The 23,149-nt window shown below is 41.0% G+C and overlaps 1 protein-coding gene across 1 annotated transcript in view; it reads left to right on the top strand.

The window, feature by feature from the left end:
• The window catches only part of SEMA5A (semaphorin 5A), a 633,881-nt gene that overhangs the window by 165,539 nt on the left and 445,193 nt on the right, over positions 1-23,149 (top strand). Inside the window, exon 2 of the mRNA XM_039523675.1 lies at positions 6,459-6,659. Coding sequence (XP_039379609.1) covers positions 6,527-6,659 — 133 coding nt within the window. The 5' untranslated portion in view covers positions 6,459-6,526. The remainder of the gene's footprint in view (positions 1-6,458; positions 6,660-23,149) is intronic.

The raw sequence follows: 23,149 nt of genomic DNA, 5'->3' as shown, positions 1-23,149 counted from the left end.
AACCGACGAGGGGGGATGCCATTTTAGATTTGGTTTTGGTGAGTAGTGAGGACCTTGTTGAGGAAATGGTCATAGGGGACAACCTTGGCTCGAGTGATCATGAGCTAATTCGGTTCAAAATAAATGGAAGGATAAACAAAATTGCATCTGAGACTAAGGTTTACGATTTCAAAAGGGCTAACTTTACTAAATTAAGGCGACTAGTTAGGGAAGTGGATTGGACTAACATATTTAGGGATCTAAAGGCAGAAGACGCCTGGGATTATTTCAGGTTGAAGTTGCAGGAGCTGTCAGAGGCCTGTATCCCGAGAAAGGGAAAACGGTCCGTAGGTAGCAGTTTTAGACCGAGCTAGATGAGCAAGCGTCTCAGAGGGGTGATTAAGAAAAAACAGAAAGCGTACAAGGAGTGGAAGATGGGAGGGATCAGCAAAGAAACCTACCTTATTGAGGTCAGAGGGTGTAGGGATGCAGTGAGAAAGGCCAAAAGCCGGGTAGAGATGGACCTTGCGAAGGGAATTAAAACCAATAGTAAAAGGTTTTTTAGCCATATAAATAGGAAGAAAACCAAGAAAGAAGAAGTGGGACCGCTTAAAACTGTAAACGGAGTGGAGATTAAGGATAAACTAGGCATGGCACAATATCTAAATGAATATATTGCCTCGGTCTTTAATGAGGCTAAGGAAGGGCTTAGGATTAGTGGCAGAGTGACTGATGGGAATGAAGGTGCGGGGTTGGAAATTACAGTATCCGAGGTAGAAGCCAAACTTGAACAGCTTAACGGTAGTAAATCAGGCGGCCCGGATAATCTTCATCCTAGAATATTAAAGGAATTGGCGAGTGAAATTGCAAGCCCGTTAGCGATAATTTTTAACGAATCTCTAAACTCGGGGGTTGTACCGTTTGACTGGAGATTAGCTAATATAGTTCCTATTTTCAAGAAGGGGAAAATAAGTGACCCGGGTAACTACAGGCCTGTTAGTTTAACATCTGTAGTATGTAAAGTCATGGAAAAAATATTAAAGGAGAGAGTAGTTACGGACCTTGAGGTCAATGGCAATTGGGACAAATTACAACATGGTTTTACGAAAGGTAGATTGTGCCAAACCAACCTGATTTCCTTCTTTGAGAAAGTAACAGATTTTTTAGACAAGGGAAATGCGGTGGATCTAATATATCTTGATTTCAGTAAGGCGTTTGATACGGTACCGCATGAAGAATTACTGGTTAAATTGGAAAAGATGGGGATTGAAATGAAAATCCAGAGGTGGATAAGGAACTGGTTAAAGGGGAGACTGCAGCGGGTCGTATTAAAAGGTGATCTGTCGGGTTGGAGGTAGGTTACCAGTGGAGTTCCTCAAGGTTCGGTTTTGGGTCCGATCTTATTCAATCTATTTATCACTGACCTTGGAACCAAAAGTAGGAGTGGGCTGATAAAGTTTGCGGATGACACGAAGTTGGGAGGTATTGCCAATTCGGAGAAGTATCGGGATATCCTCCAGGGAGATTTGGATGACCTTGTAAACTGGAGTATTAGTAATAGGATGAAATTCAATAGTGAGAAGTGTAAGGTTATGCATTTAGGGATGACTAACAGGAATTTTAGTTATAAGCTGGGGACGCACCAGTTGGAAGTAACGGAGGAGGAGAAGGACCTAGGAGTCCTGGTTGATCGCAGGATGACTATGAGTCGGCAATGTGATGTGGCCGTTAAAAAAGCTAATGCGGTCTTGGGATGCATTAGGCGAAGTATTTCTAGTAGAGATAAGGAGGAGCTAGTCCCGTTATACAAGGCATTGGTGAGACCTCATTTGGAGTACTGTGTGCAGTTTTGGTCTCCCATGTTTAAGAAGGATGAATTCAAACTGGAACGGGTACAAAGAAGGGCCACTAGAATGATCCGAGGAATGGAAAGCCTGTCGTATGAAAAGAGACTTGAGGAGCTCGGTTTGTTTTCCTTAACCAAAAGAAGGTTGAGAGGAGATATGATTGCTCTCTTTAAATATATCAGAGGGATAAATACCAGGGAGGGAGAGGAATTATTTCAGCTCAGTACTAATGTGGTCACGAGAACAAATGGATATAAATTGGCAGTCGGGAAGTTTAGGCTTGAAATTAGACAAAGATTTCTAACCATCAGGGGAGTGAAATTCTGGAACAGCCGACCGAGGGAAACAGTGGGGGCGAAGAACGTCTCTGGCTTTAAGATTAAGCTTGATACATTTATGGAGGGAATGATTTGATAGGATAACGTGATTTAGTCAATAGGTCAATAACGTGCGACCACTGGTAATTAGTACCGAGGGTCAATGTTGGGATATTGAAAGTCTTTTTCCTGAGTGTCTGGCTGGAGAGTCTTGCCCGCATGCTCGGGGTTCAGTTGATCGTCATATTTGGGGTCGGGAAGGAATTTTCCTCCAGGGTAGATTGGCAGTGGCCCTGGAGGTTTTTCGCCTTCCTCCGCAGCATGGGGCAGGGGTCGTTTGCTGGAGGATTATCTGCTACTTGAAGTCTTTAAATCAGGATTTGGGGACTTCAACAGCTGAGTCAAGGGAGAGAATTATTTCAGGAGTGGGTGGGTCAGCTTTTGTGGCCTGCATCTTGCGGGAAGTCAGACTAGATGATCATAATGGTCCCTTCTGATCTTAAGTTCTATGATTCTATGATTCTTTCCTCAGAAAAAATCCTGTTGAGACGAAGGTTTGGGGAATACAGCCCAGGTCAGAATAGTGATTTGTGTCTTTGAGAGGAACACAACTAGGGTCCTGTCCTGTGCAGATGCTTAGTGCTTCTTGAAAGGTCCTGAATGTCTTCAAACTGCCACTGAAATCAGAGGAACTGAAGACACTCTGCACCTCATAGAATCAGGCCTGTGTTAGAATTTTATTTCTAACAAAGTATAATTTTGAACATAATCAATGTTTTTACTTCCACTTACCCCAAGCATTTTAACTAAATGAAAAGTTTGATTGGAATGATTTTGCTTGCATGAATTTAAAGGCATCTTTTAAAATGATCTTCATTTGTTTCTAAAAGGTTGCAAAGTGTTTTAAAATTATATGGTTTGTCCTTTTAAAAATAATTTCTGCTAAATGCTGCCCAAATGTAGTGGGATACTCTGTTATAATTTCATTGTAGGATGCCTTTGTATTAGGGATAATAGAGTGAATTTAATTCCTTTTTAAAAGAAACAAATGTACTCATAGGCTCACCAAAATATGCTTACAATGCAGTGGTGACAAATGTTAATTGTATCAATAGTCCATGATTAAATAATGTCTAAGACATGTGATAGGTAGACTTTTATAAAATAAGTTATGCCTAGATATTCTGTTAATGATTTGTGGTCTTTAACTTCCCACAAAGCTAAGGAAATTTATTTTTAACCATACTGTATTTCCCTAATTGACATTTCCCCCCTTATTTAATTTCCTTTAAAACCAGCAAGAATGCTTCTTTGAAGTCTGATCTCATTCTTTGCTTTTTGCCCCCTGAAGTCTGAGGTCAAACTTTTCCTAATTTTACCTATTGTTGTTCATCCACTAGTCGTATATAAAAATAAAGCAAGAGCCAAATACGGTACAGTTAGCTTACTGCACACAGAGATAGATGCTTCTCTTTATATGTGTGCATAACTCTTATTAGTGATAATGGGAGTTATGTATGTGTGCACATCACAGGAAGAATATTTTCATAAACATTCATTTGTTTGATATGATTTGTATCATATAAATCAGAAAAGTTTACGCTTTATCTTTATTAAACTATGCAGAGCAGCTCAATGAAATCACACATGCTATATGCCAGTTCTTAGCATTGTCACCAATGATTAATTTTGGTGAATGGCTCAGTTAAACTGCCTGCGGCACAAGATCTTCTGAGTTATTGTGTAAGGTTGTTAGTGCTTGGAATATTTACTTATGGTAGATCTAATAGAATCGGATTTGATCCTGAATACATTTAGTGTTGTGAGTATTCTGCCAGTTACAAAATACAATCTGTGGTTAGTGGATGCTTCAAGGGATTATTAATTACTGTAATATGGGGCTTCTCACTTGTAGGTCACTAGCTTGAATTTGACCCAAGTGGGTACTGAGTGAAAGTCATCACTGTTTTGTGGTCTGTGTAAAACAAGTTGTTGAGCTCTGTCCAGATCTTATTAGAAAGGTGCTCTCACTGTTAGAACATCATCACAATAGGCAATCTTGTAGGCAGTCTCATCAAAGCAGTTAGGGATTGACTAAATATGGAGACTGAACAAATCTCACATGCCTAGAGATATACCTGTAGGCTGAGCCACCTTGCCCTGCTGGTGCCTGTGATATAGAATTCTGTGGACAGGCAGAAAATACATCCTGCCAGGGTTGTCAGTCTGGCATATTTCACAAGCAATATATTGAGTAAAATGAAGGTAGAATGTCTTTTCTTTGCTATGCTTAGTATGGGGCTGTAAGAGGTAGGGTGACCAGATGACAAACATGAAATATCGGGACGCGGGGAGAAAAAAAGCGGGCGCCCCCGCCACCAGGCGGCAGTGGCACAGCCCCGTCTCCACCCAACTCTCGGCTCTGACCCCCGATACACTCCCAGCTCCCCCATCCCCTCGCTCCTGGGCCCAGCCTGGACTCCGAGCTGTGCAGCCGAGCCACGCTCCGGGCCCCTCTTGCAGCTCCCGGCCCAGCCGCTCCTGGGCTTCATTGCACCAGCCCCACAGCAGAGGCTGCTCCACTCTGTCCCGCCCGGGACACTCGCCCCGGGCAGCCCCGCTCCGGCTGCAGGGAGCTTGGGGACCCCCCCGGGCAGGGGGCGAACCAGGCAGCTGGGCCCTGCCCCTCCTGGCAGGAGCGTGTCCGCCCCACGCGTGTCTCCACCCAGGCCTTGCCTGCTCCGCACTGCCCTGCAGGCTGCAGGGCTGGAGCAGCCTCCATGCTGCGCTCCCAGCCCTGGCCATGGCCCGTGTGCAAACCTGGGAGGGAGGAGGAATGCCGCGTGCTTGGGGAAGAGGCGGGGCCAGGGCGGGGAGTTGGGGAGGGGTCCAATGGGGCAGTGAGGGGCGGGGTTGGGGCGGGTCCAGGGCAGGGATTTGGGGAGGGGTCCAATGGGGGAAGGTGGGGGATGGTCGGGGGAAGTGGGGGGTGAAAGCCCCTCCGGGCTCCGTCTATGCACTGGATCGGAGGGCAAAATTGCTTGTTTGTCCAGTGTCCCGACCGAACATCAGTCGGGACGCGGGACAAACAAGCAAATATCGGGACAGTCCTGATAAAATCGGGACGTCTGGTCACCCTAGTAAGAAGTTAGCTGGGGCTCGACCCTCTCCGGAGCGGCGGGGAGCCACACGGCCTCACTACAGGGGCAAATGCTCCTCTTTACTTTAGTGGGAAGAGTGGACCAAGCAGCAGTGTATCTAAGTGAGGGTGAGGCAGTAGCAGCTCTGTGTCATAGTCACCAGAAGGTTTGGGGGCTGGGAGGTTGCTGGGATAGGGTAGTGGTGGAGGAGAAAATGGCTACTATGTAGCATCTCATCCCTCCTCTCAGCCCTATGGGGATACCTTGTGTAACTACTGACCTCATCAGCATTAACTTATACTAGGTCTGCCTTCACTGAGCAACAGTCAAAACCTGCTTTCAGAGAGCTTTGGCGGGCAATGGCCAGTGTGCTAAACTCATGAGAGCATGATTTCTTTAGGAGCTGGATGCCATGGAATTCAGTGGGTAGGAAGTAACACAGAGGTACTTTGGTACAGCCTTTGAGATCTCTGCAAATCTCAGGAAAATAATGTTTTTTTGGCGGGGGGGGGGAGGGAAGTGGGGTGACACTTCTTTAGGTTCCGCAGGATAGTAAATCTAAAAGTCACATGGAAAGAATCAGATGGAAACTGTGGGCCTGGTTCCATTGAAGTTGCTGGCAAGATTCCCATTGACTTGAGTGGTGCAGAATTGAGCCTTGTGTGAGTGCAAACTTGATTTCCAGTATCTTATGTGAAAATAGCCTTGGCATGGAATGGTTTAGCCCAGGGAACATAAGTAATTTGACAAGGTTACATGAGTTGTTTTAAAAGACTGCTTGGGTTATAGTTTCTAAAGCTGATTTAATAAATATATTCTATCTTAAGAAAATACTGCTGTTTTACTTCTAAAAGAAAATGTTATATATGTAAACCTCTCCTCCCACACATGTCACAAAGTGGGAAAAATATAAATTTAAAATATAAGAAAACAATTTTTTTCTGCATGCCAATGGTAGATAAAAACATGTCTTTTTCATTAAGTCCCAAGTTCATGAAAATGTAATTGACAATTTTCTGATGTAAAATTACAAAAAGTTGTCATTCATTTTTGAGAAGTCAAACTCCACAGGGAAGGAAAACAAACGATTATTTTCCATTGCAAACCTAACCAATTGTTTTGTTTTCTATTAGCCGTCCTCGGTGTCATTGAATTCTTTTCTTTGCATTCTTCAGGTTCTTTCCGCACATGAACACAACGAGAGTTGCCAGTTAAAGGAAAAGTGACCAGTGCAGAGGACGACATGATCACCATGAAGGGAAATGGTCTGGTTGCATTGCTGGTTGCAGGTTTGGGAGTCATAGGAATCTTAGTGTCAGCAGCTACAGAATATTCCCAGTGCCATCGAGCTGAGCACCCTGTTATAATGTATAAAGGTAAGGAGCATTTCCCCTGCTCTTCTAAACAAATTTTCCAAAAAAGGGAAAAATACCACACAAGCCCTCTACTTCTGGAAGTTTTTGTTTATATCACACATTGGCACCAAGTGAAAATGAATGTAGTGCCCTCTGCCTAGTTGCCTATCAATATTTGTCCAGAAATCAACAGACAGTTTGATAGATTGTACAACTGGCAATTTCAGCTCAGAAGCGTCCCAGGTCTGGAATGACAGCAACATTAAAGGTCGAGAAGGATTAAAGTGCATTGGCGGAGCTCTGTGTTGAAACTTGCCCAGTGTTTGACCTCACTATACTATACTCTTTTCAGTGCAGTTAGTCTCTCTCTTTCGTGAGCTCTGAACTGACACACATGGTTTAAAAATATAATAAAATAAAAAGCTTTCCACTGCTACTCAGCATGGGCACTGAGTGATGCCACAAACTATTAAACCAGCAGAACATGTATCTGACCATCCTCGGCTGCAGGATGAACACTGCTGCATTGTCATCAGTCAGTGTCAGGCCTCTAGAATACCTCTGCTGTTCTTAAAATCCGCAGGTGGTTTCTGCCATGCTGTCTGGGAGATGTTATAGGAGAGCTCTAATTCTGAATTAAATAGAGGCAGGGAGCAGAAACGAGCTGAAATACATCTCAGGCTAATAAAAACAAGTGTACAAACTTTGCTCACAGTTCTCCTCTGAATGTGTAATTGAAGGTGCTAACAGCATTAGATCTCTCATTTTCATTTGTAATTAAAACACAAAATGGATGAGCACACCTTCTGTAAATACTGCACTCTGTCCTTTTGGTTACCACTGCAATCATTACAGTGCTGAGAGTGACATATGGATAAATCAGAATACATGTTAATCAGGTCTTACTCTCCCTTTCACCCTGCAGTAGGGAGGATCCTGGTTGCATTGCCTTTTCAGTATAGAAGTAGTATTTGTCACGACAGGATCCAAGTTAGCGGAGTTGTCAGCACTCAACATGATCCACTGGGTTGAGCCCCTGCATTGTTTGCAAAATAGTTTTCTTGATTACTTACTTTCTGGATTCATGGGGTGATTGCTGTTAAAACCTCCTGCTCGTTAGGCTTATGACTTACATCAGCTTTTATTGTAATTCTTAAAATGATTGCACCAGGAAAAAAATGGCAGCCCTTCAGGAAAACAAGTTTTACAATTAGCTTATTGAGTTTCATCACCATCTGAATTTAATTTTAAATATTTGTTGTCTAAAGTAATTATGCTAATAATACAATACAATCTTTATTATTGATTGATTGATTTAAAATTTGCCCTTTAGGTTAGCAAGTTACAGAGCATTCCAAGAGGCTTGTACATATGGATATGGGGAACAGGTTATTAAGAGACACTAGATTGCACTCACACTATATTCTTCAAATTATCTTCAACAACCAAAAAGATATGTGCACCTCTTTTATAAGAGGCCTATATCTACTAAAATAACAATTTTTACTTTGATAAATTGGGACCAATGACACTGTTTTGGAAAAACAAAATTTGTTATAGACATTGCTTTTGGAAAATTTGGAGTAATTATCTTTGTGTGTTGAACAGAAAGTGGCTTTTGACAGGCTTTATTAGTACAGTTGCTAAGTATAATGAATCAAATGATGAATTTTCATAAATTATTATTATAAATTATTGTTAACATCGGATGTAATGTATTTATTCTGGTAAGATATAGAGGAAATAATTCTGAAATCCAGTATTTGAAGGTGGACTGTGATTCAAATAAATTAATTTTAATGTCAAATTGTACCTTATTCAATGGGACTATACAAGGAGTAAAGTACTACTCAGTGTGAGTGAGTATCAGAATGTAGCTATATTACAAGTGGAGCTGGTAGCACCGCTTGTAGATAAGGTTACCTGAGCCTTCCCATTATATAGTTGCCAACTCTTATAAATTCATAGTTTGTGACACAATTTAGTCCCAGTCTTGCATCATCTCCAGAAGGACCAGCTTTCAAGTGATTTCCAGCCCTTCCAGGAGGCAAACTCCATCTGACTGACTGTTTTTTCCACTTCCCTGCCCTTTGGGCAAGAAGAGCCAATCAGGGCTGGCTGCTGCAGGAGGCAAGCAGATCTCTCTGCTCTCCTCTCAGAAGTGAAAGGAGTTTTTGGATAGGAGCAGCTTACCCCATTCTGACAGGCGGGAAGTGGGCATGAGGTAGCAGAAAGCACTGAACAGCTCAGGGGGCTCCACTCTTTTGTCCCCCCTCTCCTCCTGTGAATAATGGGTCAGTCTGCTCAATGCTTCTCCCACCCTTGCTTCCATGCCCAGCTCAATTCCTGTGACACCATGGCAAGCCTGGGAAGAAGGAGAAAAGGACTTTCCTGCAACTGTCTTCCAGGCCAGGTGGGCTGGGTGTGAAGAATACTGGGAGAGGTAAGAAGAACAGAAGTGCACTGCACAAGTCTAAGGGAAAAAAGAGTTCAGGAGAGCTGGCAGTTTTTTAGAGAGACATCATTTAGGGCACAAAAGCAACTATCTCAGTGCATAGGAAAGTATGGTATGATACCATCCTGGCTTAACAAGGAGATCTTCTGTGACTTCAAACTCAAAAAAAGTCATGCAAAAAGTAGGAACTAGGTCAAATTATGAAAGAAGAATATGAAAAAAACCCCACAAACACGTAGGGAAAAAGTTAGAAAAGCCAAAGCACAAAATGTGCTTAAACTAGCTAGGGACATAAAGTGTAACAAGAAAACATTTTGCAAATACATTGGAAGCAAGACCAATACCAAGGACAGGGTAGGCTCATTACTCAATGAGGAGGGAAAGACAGTAATAGAAAATGCAGATGGCTGAAGGGTTAAATTCCTTTTTTGTTTCAGTTTTCACCAAAAAGAATAGCAGTAATTGGAAAACTGACATAGTGAACATCAGTGTAAATTGGGTAGGATCTGAGGCTAAAGTGGGGAAAGAACAAGTTAAGAATTATTTAGACAAGTTAAATGTCTTCAAGTCAGCAGGGCCTGATGAAATACACCCCTAGAATACTTAAGGAACTGGCTGGTGAGATCTCTGATCCACTAGTGATTATCTTTAAGAACTCCTGGAGAATGGGAGATACCCAGAGGAGTGGAAAAGGGCAAATGATACCTATCCATAAAAAGGGGAATCAAGACAACCCAGGGGATTATAGGCCAGTCAGCCTAACTTTGGTACCTGGAAAGATAATGGAGCAAATGATCACACAATCAATTTGTGAGCACCTAGAAGATAAAAAGGTGATACCTAACAGACAAGATGGATTTGTCATGAACAAGTCATTTCAAACTAACCTAATATGCTTCTTTTACAGAGTAACAAGCTTTGTGGATAGGGGAGAAGCAGTAAATGTGATATGTCTCAACTTTAGTAAAGCTTTTGATACTGTCTTGCATGACCTCATTAGCAAATTAGGGAAATATAGCCTAGATGAACCTATTGTGAGGTGGGTCCATAACTGGTTGGAAAACCATTCTCAGATAGTAGTTATCAATGGTTCACAGTGAAGTCAGAAGGGCATATTGAGTGGGGTCCCTTAGGGATCTGTCCTGAATCTGGTTCCATTCAATATCTTCATAAATGGTTTGGATAATGGCATAGAGAGTACACTTGTAATGTTTGCGGTTGATACTAAGTTGAGAGTTGAGTATTTTTTGGGACAGGGTTCGAATCCAAAATGATCTTGACAAACTTGAGAAATTATCTGAAATAAATAGGATGGAATTCAATGTGGCCAAATGCAGGAAGTAATAATCAATTCCATAAATACAAAGTGGGAAATGACTTCCTAGAAATGAGTACTGCAGAAGAGGATCTGGGGGTGATAGTGGATCACAAATGAAATATGACTCCACAGTGTAATACTGTTGCAAAACAAGCAAACATCATTCTAGGATGTATTAACAGGAGTGTTGTAAACAAGACATGGGAAGTAATTCTTCTGCTCTACTCTGCACTTATAAGACCTCAGCTAGAGTCCTGTGTCCAGTTCTGGGCACCACACTCTGGGAAAGATGTGAACAGACTGAAGAATGTCCAGAGGAGAGCAACAAAAATTATTAAAGATCTAAAAAATATGACCTACAAGGAAAGATTGAAAAAATTGGGTTTGTTTAGTCTGGAGCAGAGAAGACTGCGGGGAGGGAGGGGAAAGGAACATAACAGTCTTCAAGTATGTAAAAGGTTCTTACAAAGAGGAAGGTGATAAATTGTTCTCCTTATCTATTGAGGACAGGACAAGAAACAATGGGCTTAAATTGTAGCAAGGAAGCTTTAGGTTACATATTAGGAAAAACTCCCTAACTGTGAGGTAATAAAGCACTGGAACAAATTACCTAGAAAAGTTGTGGAATCTCCATCAGTGGAAGTTTTTAAGAACAGGTTATACAAACAGCTGTCATAGATGGTCTTGATCAGTGTTTCTCAACAGCCAATTCATGGACTGGTGCTGGTGCCTGATATCTCCCGGATAAAGTTTAGGAAGGCAGCAAGCAGGTCCCTGGTATCAAAAAAGTTGAGAAACACTGGTCTAGATAATATTTAATCCTGCCTCAGAGCAGGGGACTGGACTATATCTCTTGAGGTCCCTTCCAGTCTTACATTTCTATGATTTTATGAGAGACAAGGGACAGATGTGGGACTGACAGATTAAAATTGGGAGTTGGGGGGTTCATAATTCATTGTTGGGCTGGGGGACAGACAGTTGTGGGGGTAGGAACAGAATTAATTATTTAGATATTTTGTGGTTGAGGATAAGCTGCAAGCTTCTATCAGGCAGCATTTTATATACATCTTTATAATTTAAACTCATTTGGGTCCTCCACCCACAGCTCCCGAAGGCGGCCAAAATCACGTTACTGTTTAAATTTGGGAGAGTTGGTAACACTGTTAAATTGCTATACACAAATTGGGGATGGAGGAAGGGAATTCAAAAATCAAAAGGCATAGCAATCTCATTATTTTGGGGGTCTGGCTCATGATTTTTGAAGGTTAGGTTAGCAATACTGCCATTATATTACTTTGTTTTCAGTTGCTTATAACTTTGCCAAACTTTAGCCATTCAGGATGAACTTTTCCATCTAGGTTTCCACAGGCTCAGTAGAAACTTGTTGGAGTTTGAAAGCAAAATTCTCTTAAAATTCCATCAGCACGTAGGATGGTCATTTCTAAGAGTGCAGGGGCTGAGCAGGACTTGCCTTGAAATTGCTTCTCCTGGCTGCCAGGGGCTGCTGTGGCACCAGACATAGAAACAGAGATCAGAGAGACTGGCTTTCAAGTGCTCCACCTGCTGGAGCCCAGAGATCATGAAGGATAAGGAGGCAGCATCATGACTGAAATGCAGAGCAGTGAGGAATTAGGAAAATGGGGAGACAGAGTTGTAGAAGTCAGAGGGTGGGGAGGAGTGTAGAGGAGTGGAAAGATACAGATGGAGACAAAGTCAATAGCTGGGGCCTGTGGGGTCAATAGGAGAAGGGAGGGGAGGAAATGGAGAGGGACAGAAGCCAGGAGGATGAGGGGGTGGAGAGAGCAGATGGGGAGAGGGACAGACATTAATTTATGTTCACAATACCCCTGTGAGGTGAGGGGGTAGAAAATGTCAACAATGTACACTAATGTTGGGTACCCAATTTCAGATGCAAAGGTTGATTTTTTCAGAGAATTTAGCATTTTGTAACAATTACTTGTTTAAAGCACAGCTCCCATTGACCTTATACTGGCACTAGAAAAGGTTCAGAAAAGGGCAACTAAAATAATTAGGGGTTTGGAGAGGGTCCCATATGAGGAAAGATTAAAGAGGCTAGGACTCTTCAGCTTGGAAAAGAGGAGACTAAGGGGGGATATGATAGAGGTATATAAAATCATGAGTGATGTGGAGAAAGTGAATAAGGAAAAGCTATTTACTTATTCCCATAATACAAGAACTAGGGGTCACCAAATGAAATTAATAGGCAGCAGGTTTAAAACAAATAAAAGGAAGTTCTTCTTCACGCAGCGCACAGTCAACTTGTGGAACTCCTTACCTGAGGAGGTTGTGAAGGCTAGGACTATAACAGCATTTAAAAGAGAACTGGATAAATTCATGGTGGTTAGGTCCATAAATGGCTATTAGCCAGGATGGGTAAGGAATGGTGTCCCTAGCCTCTGTTTGTCAGAGGATGGAGATGGATGGCAGGAGAGAGATCACTTGATCTTTGCCTGTTAGGTTCACTCCCTCTGGGGCACTTGGCATTGGCTACTGTCGGTAGACAGATACTGGGCTAGATGGACCTTTGGTCTGACCCGGTACGGCTGTTCTTATGTTCTAATTGTAGCTGTGAAATGCCTTAACCACAAGATTTTTAGCTTACTTAAACTCCCTGCATCATTTACTACACACCTTCCAACTTCTTCAACAAATAAAACAGAGGTCCTACAGACAACAATGTCCATCAAGGAGGATAGGTCCATCAATGGCTATTAGCCAGGATGGGCAGGAATGGTGTCCCTAGTGTCTGTTTGCCAGAAGCTGGGAATGAGCGACAGGGGATGGATCACTTGATAATAACCTGTTCTGTTCATTTTCTTTGGGGCACCTGGCCACTGTCGGTAGGATACTGGGCTAGAAAACCTTTGGTCTGACCCTTAATGCTATTTAAGTGTGAGGGTTGTTTTTTGGGGGGGGGAGGTGTTTATATATATAATTTACAAGTTCCATACATTTTAATACAAAATAATTAAGAATCATTTTCATATTCACTTGCTAAAATCTGATCACTGAAAGTGAAAAATTATCATAATAATTAAGAATAGAATCAGGGCTCTGTTGCTATCCATGTATTTCAGCCCAGGTTTGGGAATATGCCCTGGACCTGGCCTGCCATTGTTTGTATGATTTAGCCTTTGTTCTCTTCCATGCTCCTCCTTATTCCACATGTACCATGTCTACTTGTCTTATTAACAAAGAGGGGTGGCCTTCCCAATCTCAGGGACCTGCTTCCCTATACTGAGAGTGGTTGGTCTCTCATCCCTGTAGGGTCTCTGATGGTTAATAGGTAAAATTCAGTGTCCTCCTCCAAACAAAAGGTCTTTGGGGACGTGGGAGCCTGCTGCTGCCACTGGCTCTGATACAACAACAGATAGCATACTATTAAGAGCTGTCTGGAGGATGATAATTCCATTACGCAACATTTGAGGTTTCAAAATTTGTTTTTGTGCCACATTTGAAAGTAATCAAAGCCTTTAGAACATGTTCGTTAGATGGAGTTGTTTCATAATATCTGGCTTTGGTTCAACAACCTGAGGCTTTCAATTTGGGTCTCTCTTGATTTTCCTGAAGAAAACTTTGTCAAAACCAGTACATCTTCATGAAACACTGCAACTTCAGTGAAACGGCATATTTCAATGAAATTTCATTTTGTCAAAAATATTTCTAACTGGAGGATTGTGCCATATCATCTAAGTGCCAGCTGCAAAAGTGCCCACGCTTCCACATTCAGTGGAGAATCCTCACTCACTTTCTAATCTGGCAGTTACAAGAGAAAGGAGAGAGATTCCATGAGATGCTGGGAAGACATTAAAATATATTCAAAGGATTATCTGTGTGATTTTAAAATACATCTTTCTGTATCTATTTCTGTATCTTATTTCTTTATGCAGTGCTGATAGCCATGAGATAAATTACTGAACCATGTGATTAATTAACTTATCATGCACTTTTTCTGCCTTATCTGCACTCTGCCTACTATTCCATCTCCCTGGGAACTATACAAATAACCTAAAAGAGCCTATGCTACTCATGAAAATGCCACAACTTTAAAATGCTTTATGTCAGACCCTTCCAGAGCCATCAGTGAGTTCAATATGTCCCACTGAGAAGCTGGAAATCTCCCCTACCAATTGTTTGAAGTCAGTGGGAGCTGTTGGGGTCTCAGCATTCTGAAAACCAGACTACAAATTCAGGTGCCCATGTATGTATTTAACAGCCTAATTTTAGGCAGCAATTTAAAAAAATGCTTGAGCTATATATTATTACACATGTGTACCATGGATTGATTACATATACTGGTGTAAATCAAGAGTAACTGAGGTCACTGGAGTTAAGTGAGTGTAAAAATGATAGGAGAATGAGGCCATACATATGTGGAGATGATATTCAGGTGACAAAAATGGAAAAGCATGTGATGGCCTGTGTGCATGTGTATAGTGTATATATGTGTATGTGTACGAATTAGGGTGGTCAATTAATTACAGTTAACTCATGCACTTAAAAATTTAATTGTGATTAATTGGGCTATTAAACAATAGAATACCACTTGAAATGTATTAAATATTTTGGATGTTTTTCTACATGTTCAAATATATTGATTTCTATTACAACACAGAATGCAAAGTGTACAGTGCTCACTTTATATTCTTATTTTTGCTTACAAATATTTGCCCCGTAAAAATGATAAACAAAAAATAGTATTTTTCAATTCACCTCATACAAGTACTGTAGTGCAATCTCTTTATCGTGAAGGTGTAATTTAGAAATGTAGACTTGTTTTGTTACATAACTGAACTAAAAACAAAACAATGTAAAGCTTTAGAGCCTACTGTGAGGGGTTGGACCCCCATTTCAGGCTGCCATTTAGCCCGCCTGTCCCACCAGTCTGGGCTCCCCTTACTGTGCTTCTGTGACAGGTACTTTCCAGCACACACACAAGTAGGGACACACCCAACTGTAGAATCACACAGAGTCTGCGATCAGCTCTGTGTGGGAGGACTCAGATAGGGAATTGCCCAACACTCCTGTTTACACACCTTCTGGTGTGTAAACCCAAAATTATATTGTCTTGCACTGTATAGAGATCTATATAACGTAACCTCATGAAAATCGCCCCCTCTCTCAATGTGGAGGAAGATATGCACAGCTCTTTGCCCCCACAGTTTTGAATTGCAGAAACTGGGTTTTAGAAAACAAAATAAGTTTATTAGCTACAAAGGATGATTTAAGTGATAAGGGATAGCAAACAGAACAAAGCAGATTACTGAGCAAAATAAACAAACATGCAACCTAAGCTTAATTAATCAAAGAAACTGGTTACAAATAGTAATTTCTCACCCTAAATGTTGTTTTAGGCAGGTTGCAGAGTTTCTGCAGCTTAGAGTTCTAGGTATTTCTCTTCGCATGCTAGACCCCTCTCTCAGCCTGGGTCCCAGTCCTTTCTCCTCATATCAATCATAGATGTTTACAGCAGTCATCCTGGGCGGGGATTCAGTGAAGAACTAGTCATCTTGACTAACTCACTCTCCACCCTTAAATAGGATTTACATATGACAGGAATCTTTTGTTTCCCTGTTTGATCCCCATCCTCCTTCAGTGGAAACGTACCAGCTCAGGATGGTGTCTTGTACCAGGTGACATGATCACATTACCTTGCAGTGTCAAAGCAACCATGAGACAAGGTTTATTTGTAATGTCCAGAGGAAGGAACTCCAGGAAGATGGAAGATCAGCATCTTCAAAGACCCATTGTCTTTCCTAATGGCCCATCCAGGCTGATTGCATACTGTCTGGTAGGTGTTCCCCAAGTACACACAGTTGTAATTGTTACATAGTCAATATTTATAACTTCAGATACATTAATGATACATGAATACAAATTGGATAATCACATTCAGTATATCATGGCCTTTCCAATGATATCTCACAAGACCCATCTTGCATCAAATACATCTTAATTATGCCATATTCATATCACACTATAAAGAATCTGGGGCGTAACGTCACCTATAGGTCCACTCAGTCCTACTTCTAGTTCAGCCAATCGCTAAGACAAACATGTTTGTTTACATTTATGGGAGATACTGCTGCCTGCTTCTTATTTACAATATCACTTGAAGGTGAGAACAGGCATTTGCATGGGACTTCTGTAGCTGGCATTGCAAGGTATTTATGTGCCACATATGCTAAGCATTCATATGCCCCTTCATGCTTTGGCCACATTCCAGAGGACATGCTTCCATGCTGATGATGGGGGAGAATTGTATGTCTCCTGTTCTATGTTTTACCTGCATTCTGCCATATATTTCATGTTATAGCATTCTCAGATGATGGCCCCACACATGTTCATTTTAAGAACACTTTCACAGCAGATTTGACAAAATGCAAAGAAGGTACCAATGCAAGATTTCTAAAAATAGCTGCAGCACTTGACCCAAGGTTTAAGAATCTGAACTGCTGTCCATAATCTGAGAGGGACGAGGTGTGGCATATGCTTTCAGAAGTCTTAAACGAGCAATACTTAGATGTGGAAAGTACAGAACCTGAATCACCAAGAAACAAAATAAACCTTCTGCTGGTGGCATCTGACTCAGATGATGAAAATGAACATGCGTCAGTCCGCTCTCCTTTGGATCGTTATTGAGCAGAACCCATCATCAGCGTGGACACGTCCTCTGGAATGGTGGTTGAAGCATAAAGGGACATATGGATCTTTAGTACATCTAGCATGTAAATATCTTGTGATGCCAGCTACAACAGTGCCAGGCGAATTCCTGCTCTCACTTTCAGGTAACATTGTAAACAAGAAGTGAGCAGCATTATCTCCTGCAGATTGTAACCAAAACTGTTTGTCTGAGTGATTGGCTGAAGTAGGACTGAGTGGACATGTATGCTCTAAACTTTTAGATTGTTTTATTTTTTGAATGCAGTTATTTTTTGTACATAATTCTACATTTGTAAGTTCAGCTTTCATGATAAAGTTTGCACTACAGTACTTGTATTAGGTGAATTGAAAAATACTATTTCTTTTGTTTTTTTACAGTGCAAATATTTGTAATCAGAATAAATATAAAGTGAGCACTGTACAGTTTGTATTGTGTTGTAATTGAAATCAATATATTTGAAAATGTAGAAGACACTCAGAATATTTAAATAAATGGTATTCTGTTATTGCTTAACAGCATGATTAATCAAGATTAATTTTTTTTAATCACTTGACAGCCCTAATATGAATAAATATAATTTAACTTTAAGAGCCAGGACATCAAAGAGCTGTGAAAACAACTTTTCAGTAAAGAGAACAAAATGTATAGCATTACTTTCTATTTAATTTTGCTTTATTCTGTTTTGCTTGTATGTGCAGATAGAATTGTTGCATAGAAATAGGTACAGAAATACTAATACCAATTTTTATGACGTGTTCTAGGGCTCCCTCAGACTAACTTGATTTACTGGAAAAACAAATAAATCTACTTAATACTGCATCCTGTTATGAAGTGGATTTTTTTTAATGTAACTCATTATGAAAAGGTATGAAACTCTAAGATCCTGTGATCAGGAATTGTGAGGAGCAGATGATGGGCAGAAATGGAATTTATATACTAACAGAAGCCTGGAGACAAGAGACATTACATAAATATAAGAAATCAGAGTTGAACTGTTCATATTCAGGAACAAGGCATAAAGCTTAACAAGGCTAACTCCTGTCTGAAACTTCTGGCATTTCAAAGCAGTTAGTCTCGTCAGGGTGGAAGTCTGTGTTCTACATGGCTTTTGGACAATATGTTCACTGTATTTTAGTTTTAAGAACTCCAGATCAAATGGTCTGGATTAGTCAGATTTTGATCTCATAACATTTAAATCTCATTAGCTGCTTTCTGGTCTAACATACCTTAGCATATCAAAACAGCACATTACTCCTTCTATGAGCCCTGACTGCTTGAAACAGTTCTTGTCAGTCATCAACAGAAGGTTAGGCCAGGTCTGCACTAGAAACTTTTGCCAATGCGGCAATCTTGGTTAAGGAGTGTGATTTTTTTGCCGTCAAAAGCTGTAGCGTAGATGCAATCATACCAGCATAAAAATTCTTTTTGTAGTATAGCTTATTTCACTTCCTGAACTGGTAAAGTTATACTGGCAAAGGATTTTTTTCCTGGTATAAGGTGTATCTACATTAGGTGGGTTTGCTGGTATAGCTACAGTAGTAAAACTTTTACGTGTAGAGTATGCCTTTAGACTCTGCAATTAATGCATGAAGTTATCCATTTTCATCTCCCCTGCATTTCACCTCATGAAGCCTAATTTCTCAGGCTTTATTTGATAGAGGTGAAGCAATTTTGCACCCTTAATGTTGGATTAACTGGGGTTTAAATGGTGTATGGAGCCTTGCACAGATCTCCATTATTGGGGGGCGGGAATTTCATTGTCACTGTTTTATCTCAAGATCCCGTGTAGTTGATACCAGATTTTTAGAGAGAAATTGAGAGCTGCCTCAGTGAGAGAGACAGCTGACAATTATAGAAAACATGGTTAGCAATGTTTTAAAATACACACTGTCTTGCAAAAAGGTCATATCTTATGGTAAATAAACAAATGCTCAAAAATAAGATGAAAACCAAACCACAGAAGAAACAAAAGCAAAGCCTTCATTGCTTCTTTGAGGTTTTCCACAAAAGAAAAGAATGTACATTTTAGATTTGATTTAGAAACACAAAAAATGTCTTTTCTCGACCTCATTATCTAACCACTGTAGAATTTCCTAATTTGGTGTTTGTCTAGGGAGCATGGAATCACTACAATCACTCCTCTAGTTTTATTGTGTGTGTGTATATATATATATATATATATAGAGAGAGAGACAGCACACGTTTAGAGTGCACCATGGAGCAAATGACTTGTGGGCTGAATGAGAAAGCATGAACGTTGCATAAACTTTACACCCTTTGGGTTTCTCTCTCTCTCCCTTCCTCTCTTCTTGTAGCAAATCACTATTTAACTAGAAACTCAGTAAAATTTTTCATCTGAGTTAATTTTTTCACCCAAAAATACAGATTTGAGTCAGGAATTTGTGTCAAATTAACTGAATTGTTTAAACTAAAAACTGTGCAAAAATCAGAAAAATTGAATTATGATATTTTCAAAATTAACATTTTATTTTTTATTTGAAATGACTTTTTACTTCAAATTTTACTTCAGTTTTATTAAAAAGAAAAGTTTAAAAACTCAAAAATGAATAATTTCATAGAATATCAGGGTTGGAAGGGACCTCAGAAGGTCATCTAGTCCAACCCTTCCGGGGATTGGTGATCAGCAGTCCTACGCCCCAGCCACTATGTCCAACTGCCCTCTGAGTCCAATCCCTCGTCAGGGATCTGGCGTAGTATAATGGCCGCTCCTTATGGCCATTGGCTGGGTGTACTGCAAGGGGTGAAGGGGGGGACCCATGTGGGATTAGAATGTGAGATACTGAGCTGATTATGCTGGGAGTTGTGTGTGAAGGACTGGCCTTGGGCTTGTTCTCATTGGCCAGCTAATTGTGAATAGGTAGACAGGTGTGTAGAATGATAATTACCCTATGAGTTACAGCTGTGGCTGTGAATGTGATACAGACTTACAGTGCAGTGAACTAGTCAGACAAGCTGGATCATCATGAAAAAAAACACACAGTGAGAGAGTACACTGTGGATGCTTCTCTTTGAAGGAAATCATCAAAATATCACTATTGAACTGAAACAAAATCCCTGAAGTCAGAAAGTGTGGATATCTATCGTGGTGGGCTACTACTTAAAAAAAAAAAAAAAAAACTCACACTACAGACAAAACAACACAGAAGAACCTCTAAAAATTGAAATTTGATCTCTAATCTATCTTGTTGAAAAAAAGCCCCAGAGTTTTCATGAAAAACGTCTGACTGCTGGTGTATTGCAGTCATTGTAGTGGTGGTACTAGCAAATGTTGCTGGAATTATTGTACTGGTTATCACTAGGAGAAAGGAGAGGAAAGTATGAGAAGGCTGAGGCAAAGGAAACAGAACTAAAACAAGATAAGTACTAGTACCACTGTTGCCAATCTTGAATGAATGAGAAGGAATTCCACTGCAAGAAGTACCTGAGCCCAGCGAGGTACAGGTCAAGATCTGGTTCCAGAGAACAACTTTTAACACTGGACTTGAAGCGAACTGAACTTTGCAGTAACACTTGATTCTGCATCAGCGAGAATAACAGATCGAGATCTAGCGAGATCACACAGCAAGCAAATCTAAGCAGCTCAAAGCAGCTCACCTTAAGCAAGAATCCTTTTGCAAACCAAGACCATGAAGCATGACCTAAATGACCAAATGATGAACCAGGTGGCTGGGTTAGAGAGGAATGTTATTTCCAGGGTGATGTTATTTCTCCAATATTTGCAGAATGAGAAGATTGTCCTAGAGGCTCTGCAGCAGGCAGCAAAAGCAAGCAGCAAAGAAAGAGCAAAACTTGAACTTCTTAGAAGAAAGTACTATAGTAGTATCAGAAATGGCTCAGAAATGACAATTGAATTGGAAAAAAAATCTGGAAGGGAACAGCTGAAACAGAAGAACCCAAATAGTAAAAAGTTAGTTCAGCAGTTACAGCAAAAAAGGTGGTGGAAGCTTCAAAAAGAAAGAAAGTTCAGCCAACCAGCTGATTTGAGTGAAAAAAATCTAAAAAAAGCGGCTGGAGAAAAGAAAAGAATAAAAAAAAAGGAATTAAAACTGAAAAAAAAAAGAAAAGCAGTTCATTGATGTTTGATGCTCAAGAGAAAAAGAAAGTATCCCAGGTTCACCAGCAGATAGTGGTTAGAAAGCCACTCCAGTCAGTGCAAAAAAGAACGGGATGCACAATCGCTGATGGAGGAAATAACCAGGCTTCGCTTTGAGATAGAGCTGCAGGCTGTTAGCCACAGTAAGATGATGTCGGAGAAAGATCAAATTTTGATTATCAGCAGCAAATATGGAAAGGACCAGTTGACTTGCTAAGTCTGATCCCCATGAATGAAATACTCACTTTGAGATTTTTTTTTTTTGTTTGAAAATCTGTGTGGTACTGTGCAATTATTATTATATTTAGAACTATTTATGTTTATTTATGTTGTGTGTTATGTTGTGTTGTGTCTTTTTTCTGGCCAGAATTTGTTGTTGTCATGTGTGGTTTTGTTTTTTTTTTCCTAGATCTTCCACCACCCTCAGTGTCAGTTTGATCACCTGACAGCTGAGGTATGTTAAGGGATTGAATGGTCATATAGTTGATTATATAAAGTTTTTTTTTTGTTTATGATAGGTTATAGTGTTATGCTGTTATGAGTTGGAAATGTTTTCAGGCTAAATTAATTAACCAAGTTATTGCCTGATTTGATTGTATATATAAGAGAGCTGGAGTGGGGAATAAGATACTCTACAGATTATTTAGTGGTTGTGTATTGTGATCAGCTGTACTTTACACCAGCTGAGGACCTGCACCTATTTTATTTAATATTTATTATTATATTTTAAATTTAAACTTCTTGGACAAGACTAAGATAGATTGTGTGTTGTTATTTGTTGGAAATGTTTTGTTGTTGTTTTTTTTTTTTTTTTTTTTCCTTCTTCTTTTTTTTATTTGAAGAGGGGGGGGATGGGATTTAGAATGTGAGATACTGAGCTGATTATGCTGGAGTTTGTGTGTGAAGGACTGGCCTGGGCTTGTTCTCATTGGCCAGCTAATTGTGAATAGGTAGACAGGTGTGTAGAATGATAATTACCCTATGAGTTACAGCTGAACAGACCCAGGCCCGCCCACTATTCTGAGTCCCAGCCCAGGGACCCTCTGGTGGCAGCCTCGCTGTCCTCCTTCTCTCCCCTCATCTGTCTGCTTCCCTGGACCACTTTCCCCTACGGCCCCTCACACCTGCTAGGCCCTTCCCTTTTAGGGCCTGCAGCCTGGCAGCTATGGGCTCAAGCTCTCTAGCCTCCCCGAGCCCTGGCCAGCACTGCGCTGTCCGCGGTGCTAGTCTCCACCCTTGGAGACTGACCTTCCCCTCTCAAAGGCCTAGGACAGACTGAGTGCTCCTGCTCTGGGCAGCCTTTATATACGTCTTAGCCTGGCCCTGATTGGCTGTCTCCAAACTGGGCCCTGATTGGCTCACAATAAGCCCTTTTCTGATTGGCTCCCTGTCTGCGCAGGCACCCTGGTCTGCTGCAGCCCTCTATCACAGGGAGTGGCGCAGTCTGCCCCACTACAGGGAGATTGTATCAAAAGGTTTGCTAAAGTCAAGGAATAACACGTCCACTGCTTTCCCCTCATCCACAGAGCCAGTTATCTCGTCATAGAAGACAATTAGGTTAGTCAGGCATGACTTGCCCTTGGTGAATCCATGCCGGCTGTTCCTGATCACTTTCCTCTCTTCTAAGTGCTTCAGAATTGATTCCTTGAGGAATTCATTTCAGATAGAATGAAAGAAACAGTTTGACCTGATTTTTTTTCACTTTTTAGGTTTATCCAGTGAACGAAAAAATCAGTTATTCACACAGCTATAGAGAGACCTATTAGGCTATATATCTATAGATATAGATCTAGACAGGGGCGGCAAGTTGTATGGGCCCATGGTAATTGGGCTCCAGCAATATTCAGGGCCCAGGGGCACAGCTCCACCAATGTTTGGGGCCAGGTCTCTCCCCTGGCCCCGCCTGCTGCCCCCCGCACCTCCCCTGAGTGTCCCCCGA

Source organism: Mauremys reevesii, linkage group 2 (genome assembly GCF_016161935.1).
Source record: "Mauremys reevesii isolate NIE-2019 linkage group 2, ASM1616193v1, whole genome shotgun sequence".
Lineage (NCBI taxonomy): Eukaryota > Metazoa > Chordata > Testudines > Geoemydidae > Mauremys > Mauremys reevesii.
Note: the sequence above shows the minus strand (reverse complement) of the source record. Positions and strands in the feature narration are given on the sequence as shown.